This window comes from Coptis chinensis, chromosome 4, assembly GCF_015680905.1.
Source record: "Coptis chinensis isolate HL-2020 chromosome 4, ASM1568090v1, whole genome shotgun sequence".
NCBI classification, from domain to species: Eukaryota; Viridiplantae; Streptophyta; class Magnoliopsida; order Ranunculales; family Ranunculaceae; genus Coptis; species Coptis chinensis.
In genome coordinates, this window is record NC_141459.1 from 97,609,445 (window position 1) to 97,619,647 (window position 10,203).

The following is a 10,203-nucleotide window of genomic DNA, read 5'->3' on the forward strand; positions in this document are numbered from 1 at the left end:
GTGGAAGCATGAAAAATTAGTGTTTTGTGTAGACTCTTCTAACGTTATATGAAAAATCTAGTTCAAAATAACAAATTGTTCCCTTGTCGAGATATGAACCCGGGTCATTTCACCATATATAAACAAAAATAAAATATAAATCAGAGTGATATGAATATGATCCTTGGTATATGATAATGGAGCTTTTAATCAATTTTAACTAATCAAACACAAGTTATTCTACAATCTACAACACCACATCATATTTTTGGTTTCATATACATTTCTTATTGATTCATGTAATACATCGGCACATCAAATTTAAATACGAAACTTTTGAATTTATCTTACAAATTTTAGCTAAATTATTAATTAAGTATATTAACCAAAGTCAAGATTGAGAAAATCTATTATTTAAATGTGATAATTAATTTATCGCGTATCAATTTAGCAAAATTATAATGTAAATAAAGAGTTTAAGAGAGTAATCAAAACCGGCCCTCTAGCCTAACCCTCGAACCCGGCCCTCTAGCCGGACTCTCAATTCTCTAAAGAGAGGGCTGAGGTTAGGGCTTCACAATTTTAGCATTGGCCCTCATAGGCCTGCCCCTCACTACATGAGAGGGTCGGGCCAGGGTCCGATCCTCAAGTCATACAGGCTTCATGGTTTGAAGGCTGAGCTGACCCGCCCCAACCCGTTTTACACCCCCAATCTCTACTACTTATACTACTTAGGGCATCTCCAATGGAGAGTAGAAAAATCCACCTCCACATAGGCGCCATTAGGATTATACACTAGAGAAATCCCAAATACATAAAGTGTATATTTACTATTTGTGGCTATTCCAATGGTAGGTGGAGGCAAATGTGTAAAAATAGATAGCAACGGACTTAAACTGTCACAGCCCATTCAAAATAATGTAAAATAACAGATTTGGTCCGTCGCAAAAGCTTAAAACAAATAGTGGTCCACTTTCAAACGTCATTCAAAGCAACATCAGTGTTTTTAACAGTTTTAAATCACTGAGCGACAGACTTAGACCGTCGCAAACAGAAAAATAAAGCTTCAAACGTGTGTTGAAGTGACGTCCGAGTTTTTAAATTAAACAGACGTTATTTTAAGTGACGTCCGGGCTTTTTATTAACTAATAGCGAGAGGGGGAATTCCCCACCCTCTCTATTAGCTAATACACTATTACCTATGGTATAGCACCCCATTGGAGAGAGTTTTTTTATATTTAGGGTGTAAAATTTCCACTCTATACGGTTTACACCCCCCATTGGAGATGCCCTAATAAAGGGCGTGGTTGAATTAGCCGATTGAACTGTCTCTCGGTTCTGCCCTTGCATTATTTCATGACACCTGTTTATTTGAGCCAGTTTTGTTTTATGTTTATTTTTTATTTTTGGTCTTATGTTGACCCACCAAAAACAAAGGTATGAAAAGGGATAGCGTAAAAGAAGAGAGAGGGGGAAGGGAGAGAACCAAAAAAAAGATAATAGAGAGAGAGCGGAAAAGGAGAGAGAGAGAGAGAGAGGTGACTTGGGAACCACATGCCAAAGGCCACTATAGGTTTATAAGCCGCTTTCTACTCAGACTCTCTCTTCGGACTCCATTTTTCCACATGGCGTTCAAATACCACTTTCTCTTTCCAAAAATAAAAAAACAAACATAGAAACATAATAATAACAAATAACCTACCTAATTAAATAACTAAAACCATAAATAGTAATAAATAATAAATCAACAAACTTACCAATATTTCCACAAACAAAAAATAAAAATATAATAATAATAAAAAATCTTAATGCCAAAAAAAGTTGAATCAAGTTAATTAATTTTCTTTTCTATTGCATCTTCATCTTCTGTCACACCATTTTCATATTCAAACCATTCATCTTCCATGTTTAGTTCATTTTTCTCTAAACATTTGTTCAAGTCAATAGATAGAGAGTATATGAATTTTTTTTTCTCTATTCAAAATTAATATAAACTAAAGTGATAAAAAGTGGAACTTTGTAATAAAAAAAAAAAAAAAAAAAAACAATTAAAAGGGATTAGCTATTTAATTAGGTGAATTTTTTGGGCGTTGGTTTTTTATTTCTTTATTTATTTTTATTTTGGTGGAAATATAAGTAAGTTTTTTGTTATTTATTTGTTTCTATTTTTGTTTTTTGATTTTTAGAAAGAAAAATATAATTTGGATGCACCTAAAATATGGAGTCACCTAGGGAGTTATTAAGCAAGTCTAAATAGAATTTTTGTAGATTTACTTTTGGAACACCAAACCTATTTTTAGTTTGGCTTGAGAATAATTCGAAAAACTAGGACACCAGCCCACCATGCATACACTTGAAATCATTTCGTATGCATGGCACCATAGTTTTGTTTTGAACTACCTTGGACAGTTGGACCAGATATATATCAGAAATTGCACTAATGCAACTTTTTAGATCAGTTGATCATGATAATTCTTTTGATAACTAGATTCTTTTGAATTTTAACTATGACAAAAGATAAGAATGAACTTAATTAAATTCAGTTGCCATGACAGGGCACAGTCCCTGGAGAATCAGTAGCATGGACATATCAACAGTTTTTTTTGGAGAGATAATTCCTAAGGATCCAACTCTATTAAATACTATTTTCATAATCTAGATTTACAAGATTGATAAAGAATAACAAGAAATTGATCCCAAGGCCCATTCTCGAGTGAAAATCACTTTCAAAACTTTTTTTTTTAAAATCACTATCAAGGACAATTTTCTAATGAAAATAACCCGAAAACCCAATTTTTGGGTTAAAAAAATCCTCAAGGACAAATAGTCAAGATTTGAAATTAATATCTTTCGATTTTACCCTTTCTATCATTTTGGTATGAACAAAGACATTGTGTTAATGTATAAACAGTGATTGTTCATACCCAAATAGGTTAACATACTTCATACATTATGTTGATATATAAACAATAATTGTTCATAGCTCATGATGTTGAGGTATAAACAATGATTGTTCATACCCTAAATATGTAATTGTTCATACTCCAATATATGTTTTCATTAATCATACATTATGTTGAGGTATGAACTTATGAATAGTGATTATTCATATATACCCCAAATAGATATGAATTGAACATTCGAACAATGATTGTTCATAACTCATGTTGAAGTATGAACATTGATTGTTCACACCTAAAATAGGTATAAATAATTTGTTCATACTCCAATAGGTATTCCTACTAACCATACATTATGTTGAGGTATGAATAATCATTGTTCATACGTTCTTGTTCATACTCATGTTGAGGTGTGAACAATGATTGTTCATATTTCTTAATGACCACACATTATGTTGAGATATGAATAATAATTGTTCATACTATATATGCATAGTCGTTTCGGTTGGGCCAAGCCGTTTATTATTTCGTGTCAAGAGTATACTTGACTTTTCATCACTAGCTAGCAACATTGTGCAACATATATATATATAATTAAAAACGGCTTGGATAGCTAGATGAAAAGCCATTTTTAATTTTGCTACCCAAGCCGCTTTTAATTTCGCGTCAAGAGTATACTTAACCTTTCATCTATCCCGTCTTTGTGAGTGTTTAAAAAAAAAAAATGGTTATGAGAGTACTTTTTCTCCCAATCTGTTATGGAGAGTCACTCCCTGAAAGAATAATGTGTATGCCTAACGAAGTTTTGGAAAGAAGATTTGTACTGCAATCAAATATATACTTTTGCAATCGGTCGCCAAACTCATCGCTATAGGGGCTCAAGAAAGTTAATGTCACTATTAAAGCGTCTGGCCGACTTCAATGTAAGTGAAATAAAAGTATTTCTACTCTGGTTTTCTAACTGAAGATTTTGTTCCTGGGCAAGGGATGATGAAAAACTACATATGTTAGATCCTTCATCCCTATATACCTAGTAAAACTAAACCCAAATTATGTTAATACAACGTTGAGTGCGTGAATGGACGCATCACCTGAAAGAAACTCCAAGTCTGTTCATATTCGATTCACCTATATATAAATTATTGTAATATATCTCGAACTTGGGCATATTCTAATGTACATGCACCAAATGGAGACCGCGAGATACAAAAGTGCAACATAGCCAAAAATTGGAGTATAATAATCTCAACTTTTTTTCTTCGCTTAACTGGTGTAATATTCTCAGCAAAATGCTAAAATTAACAATCGTATATTCTATGTTGAAAGCCATCACCATTTTCAAAACGCTGTATATTATAATTTTTTCTTCATTCATATTTTCAGGTTTTTGTTCAAGATTATGATTGCCCAAGTACCTAACTTCAATTCATTTTGCATATATGCATCACCTAAATTTCTTATGGCTGATAAACAAAAAAAATGTATAGTAACATATTGATATGTGTAAGTTTCTTTGAATATTAGAGACAGGGCCGGCTCTACCCATAGCATAATAAGCAACCACTTAGGGCCCTGCAGCCTAATATATTTTAGCTCACAACCCACTATTGTTTTATTAGCCCAAAAAAAAAAAAAAAAAAAAAAAAAAACTATTATTATTGTTTTTCATTTATTTTAATCCGTTAGATAAACATTTTTATATTGGAAAATTTGAAACTAGAAAATCACGTTAAACATTTTCCTTTTCCACGCATTTTTGCCTTGTCCAAAAATATACATATATGTCTATATAATTTATTAAAATTCTTCATCACTCTATAACAAATAATCAAATATGGGGCATTAAAACCAACACTTCAATCTTACATTTATTCTTCTTTTGTTTTGTTTTTTTTTTTTTTTCCCTATAATCCATCATTATATATATATATTGTTTTATTTGGTATAGAATTCTTCTTCTCTCTCTTGTACATTTTTTTTGTGAAAAAAAAAATTGGGATCAATTTTTATAATAATTATTATATTCTAAATTCTCTGTTAAATAAATTGAGGTTTGCATTCATATAAAATAACTTGAACAATTCGATAAGACCTAACAATTTTATTAGTATACATTAATACTATAAGACTCTATATTCAGACTTTGTTTAGGGCCCGATTGCCTTGAGCCGCCCCTGATTAGAGAACAAAGATTTTTTCCCAGAAAAGCCCTTTATTACCTAGCTGCAATGAGCAAGCTAGACTAAAAAGAAACAAACAAAACAACTAAAGAACGAAATGAAGAACGTAACAGAAGAAGTGTACAGACTCCCATGAATGGTAACGCTATTACTTAGAAACACCATGAGTACGAACTTCTTCATGGTATATATACAACGAGCAAAGGTTAATTTCTAATATCCATGAGAGCATGAACTCGATCGAAAGGCAAGGGCGCCTGACATATTCAGCTTGTTCAAAGTTGAAACCATCGAATGCAAATGCAAGACAAAAGATACAACCAATCAAACAGGAATTTTCTAATTCTTCTAATTAAGTTGGTCTGCTTTGAAATAACAAACCACCCATTCATCAACTAAAACACAACAAACATAAACATAAACCACTACAGTACAGTATCGTCTCTTACTCTATTTTCTTCCTAACTCTTTAGCTCCAGGCCAGCACTTGTTGTTACAACATTCCCTACAACAACCATAACCAAAAATGAATAACAAGAATTAAGAAGAGAAAAATCAAAGTAAACATCTATGTCCAATTAATTTTTTCTCCATTATCAAATGGTTAGACGGTTTTTCTTCGAAGGCAGAGTAAAAGATTAAAAGAAGAAAGAGCGTCTTGTACTTTCTTTTAAGTTCTTCTTTGCTTCACTCAACATGCATGAATAATGCGATCTTCATTATTCATGAAGAAAGAAAACTTCATGACCCAATCACATCCCACCACGTGTCCACAGATCTTTTATGGCCTATTATATTTTACCTGTCAATTTTGAAGCCATCTAGCAAGATGAGTAGGATTGAAAATTCCAGGTATGTGGGTCCCATCACTCTTTAATAAATTAGCCACCTCAGCATAACTCTGATGCTTCTTCAAACTCGGCTTATTAGCTTCAGCTCCTTTCTTCTCAACACCTCTTCCTTTAGCCGATACTGGTGCAGCTTCGGCTCGAGCCGGGTCATACTTCCCACCCAAAAACGTTCCATTACCCAGAAACTCAGTAGCCATATATCCCGCCAAAAGCTTATTATTCACACCGGACTTCAATTCCTCTAACTGTTTAGCCGACGAAGATGAAGTCGAAGTAGAAACTGGTTTCGGTTTTGGGTATTTGGAAGATGGTCTCTTGAAACCATCAAAACCCGTTTTCAAACCCGCTTTCGAATCCATTTTGGGACCCATTATTTCTCTCTCTTTTCGCTTTCGTGACATACCAAGAGGGAAAATGCCATTACGAGTGGTGTGGTTAGAATTCGACATTTTTTTTTTCTTTCGCCACGTCAGCTGGGGACCATTATTTTTTTTTTGTCAGTTTTCACCCCTTGAATTATGGAAGACTGAACAGTTTTTGGTAAACGTGAAAAAGTAACTAGTGAATAAATTAAAGGGTAAAATGGTAAAATGAGGATGGGACGTTAAAGGTCCGAGGGTGTAGGTTTTGGACGATGAAAAAATCGGATCTGGGAAAAAAAATTCGGCCGGAATCTGATACAAATTGGCCGGAAATTAGTTGGCAGTAAGTGGGTTTTGCTAAAGTACGCCGGAGGTGAGATGGGCTGCCGTTAGAAAAGGGGAGAGAGAAAAGAGAGAGAGAGGGAGAGAAGAAATGGAAGATTTGGGGATTTTTGTAGAGGTGTGGGAAGAAAGATGTGAGTGGTCTTAATTTATAGGATTGGAAATAAGTTATAACCCTTGGATATTCCAGAAATAACAAGGTTTTGCCATTGAGGAGGTAATTGGACTGGATTGGCCCTATTGAAGGGATAAGGGAATAAGGGGTCATGGTGTAGCTTTACTAGCTTTCTTCATTTGACGATCAAATTGAAAAAATAAGAAAGCCATCAAAACCACTCTATAACAAGGTTTTTTGCTGCCATATTGAGGAGGTAATTGGACTGGATTGGCCAAATTTTAATTTAGTAAAAATATATATGATATCAATTGAAGGGATAAGGATGAAGAGAAATTCTAATTTTGATATAAGGTCATGGTGGAAATAAAATTCTTTACTTTCTAGTTATGATGGACAGGTGGTTGGCTCTAGAGTCCCCTTTCTTCATTTGACGATCAAATTAATATTAATAGAAAATGTGCACTTTTAGAAAATGTACACTGGCAGAGAATTAAATTGTCCTCTTCATTTCCACAAATGCTAATTCGTAATTACAAATTAAAAGTCCTAATTAATAATTAAGATCTTTCTATTTATTATCTAAGATACTTAATTTTTTAAGCAAGGTCATGGATGACCAAAGCTAGGTCGATCAGGATTTCACTCAGTAAAAATATATAGTTATTGGTTGATTAGGACAAATATCTTTCCAGAAGCTACAAAAACTCAACGAGCTTTTTCACTACAAATAAGATCAAATTGATGCGCACATCGTTTTTTACAGCACAACTAACATGTATTTCATTGCAAAACTAATGATCAAGATGCACCCTTACATGGTTTTCTATAGAGGGTTCTCTCTTAATTTGAAGAATTACTTCTCCAATTATTGTTATAGTATCTTATCACAAGAACTAAATGTTATCAATTTTAGTAAAATCAATATTGGAACGCGGCTGTCAACTAACAAAGTTGGTAAACCTAAAGATATTAGCAATCTCCGCCACCATTAATGAGTAATTATATGATTTAGAACAAACAACTGTCTACAAAACAAAACAAACAATTGAGCATTAAGGTCTAATTCGATTGGAAACTAGCATGTTATACATTTGTTGCTTGAATCACGAGGAAAACTGTCAAAAAAAAAGTCTTGACACATCACACATAACCCAGTACACGTAGTGCGTCACAACTTACCAAACTAGTAAAGTTCGTGATATCTATTCTTTTTGTTTTCTATAGAGTAGGATGGCTTATATCAACTTTTCCAATATCAATTGCAAAACCCAACCCTAAAACTCTAATAAATCGTGAATATGATTTATGTGGTTACTAATTACTAGTCGTCAATCTATATTCAATAGACTAAAGGATTCTCTAGGCTAAGGAAACGGATTTACATATAAATATTAAAACCCACTTTTGAAGTTTCATCTACATACTCCATTTATTTCATATATGAAAACTTTAGTGATATTTTGAAGTGTGTATGAGTAGTACCTAAATACACTTGTTTTTAATATCTCAAATGAAGGTGCCTCGTGTAAGTGATGAAATTCTCTCTTTCAAATTCGTTTCATACGTTTTCAAGTCGAAAAAAAAAATTGAAGTAAAAATAAACACATAAACATAATCATAAATCATATCATATCTTATGATTCGAAACTTTAAAGTTCTCGCACTCAGTGGCATTGCACACCCCAACTTTCCAAGAATATATATATAGGGTGATTTTGGACACACCCATAAAAATACTCCAATTTTAAAATAATTAAATAAAATAATTTTAGACACATTTAGCTATCTAAATTATTATTCTTTTTATTAGGCGTACCCAAGATATTTATTGAATATAAATCAGGCTTCTCCATTTTCAAACAATTAATTTGAAATTTACAGTGTACAAAGTTCTGAATCCGACTGAGTGGTTTGAACTTAGCTTTCTGACATGGGTTGGCTAACAACTTGTGCTTATAATTGTGTGTTTGTCACCCTAACGCCAAAACAAACGTTAACTTACCTTCCTTTGAGAACTCCACCAGACTTGGAGCATGCTCATATTATTTCAATTGCTCATATAAATAATAGTGCGGCATAGATTATGTGTTGCTTAGACTTAATGATGATGCTCCCTTAATTGCCACCAGTAGTACATTATATCAGGTTACCACAGTCTAGCCTACTCGGGCATTGCTGACTTGTGGTTAGAAAAGGTTCAAGAAAAACTTGCCGACTGGGATAGGAAGGTAAATAAAATAATATATATATATATTTACACACACACACATGAGCAGGTTCCGTTTACCACACTTTTTATACCATAGTTAATACCATGCCCCACAACTTTACGTACGACGTGAATTATAACCTAATTTTTTGTGGATGTGCTCAACTAACCATGAAGATCACCTCTACAAAATTTCAACTCATTTGATAATGTTTAACTATGTTAAAAGATGATTGCAAAATCGAAAAATTTGAGCTGTTTTAAAAAAAATCAAAATTGAGAATGATTTTTAACTAGGTTAGAGATTTCTAAATGAGACAAATTTTTTGTGGAGATATTATCAATGGTTAGTATATCATATCCACAAATTATTAGCACTTAACTCATCTTGTAGAGGGGTATGGTATAAACTATGGTAAATGGAATCTGCTCGATATACCATAGTTTATACCATGCCCCATAACTTTACCTACAACGTGAATTATAGCCTAGTTTTTTGTGGATGTGTTCAACTAACTATGAAGATCACCTCTATAAAATTTCAACTCATTTGATAAGGTTTAACTATATCAAAAGATGGTTGCAAAATAGAAAAATCTGAGTCATTAAAAAAAATTCAAAGTTGACAACGATTTTTAACTAGGTTAAAGATTTCCAAATAAGATGAATTTTTGTAGAGATGTTATTTATGGTTAGTAGATCATATCCATAAACTATTAACACTTAATTCATCTTATAGGTGTGTGTGGTATAAATTATGGTATAAAAAGTATGGTAAACGAAACCTGCTCTAAGTTAAAATAAGTACGTAAGTAAAACTTCACCTAGATAATAAATTCAAACCTGATTTTTTGTGGATATCATCTGTATACCATAAACCTCATCTCTACAAAATTTCAACTTATTTGGAAACCTCTAATCTAGGCAAAAGATGATTGCAAAACCACTATTTTATGGAGAGTTAAATTTCTTTTCAAAGATGACAACAATATTTATCTAGGTTAGAGGTTTCCAAATGAGCTGAAATTTTGTAAAGATGGTTTTTATGGTGAGTAGATGATATCCACAAAAAATTAGATTTGAATTTATTTTCTAGGTGAAGTTTTACTTACGTATAGTTAAAATAAGTATGTACTTTTAGGAGCCGGGCTGATATATATATACTCCTAGAAGGACATTAAATAAGTACCAAATCTTAAACAACCCACAACTTCACCTACAAATAAAAATAATTTAAAATCTCATTTTTTGTGGATATAATC

General features: G+C 32.6%; 1 protein-coding gene across 1 annotated transcript; it reads right to left on the bottom strand.

Annotated features, from left to right (window-relative positions):
• Positions 1-5,374: 5,374 nt before the first annotated feature.
• LOC147506052 (uncharacterized) lies at positions 5,375-6,494 on the bottom strand. Its single transcript, XM_086558365.1, has 2 exons — positions 5,862-6,494; positions 5,375-5,564 (listed from the first exon to the last, which is right to left on the bottom strand). The coding sequence occupies exon 1, from the start codon at positions 6,357-6,359 to the stop codon at positions 5,865-5,867; it is 495 nt and encodes a 164-aa protein (XP_086414491.1). The 5' UTR covers positions 6,360-6,494; the 3' UTR covers positions 5,375-5,564; positions 5,862-5,864.
• Positions 6,495-10,203: the final 3,709 nt, after the last annotated feature.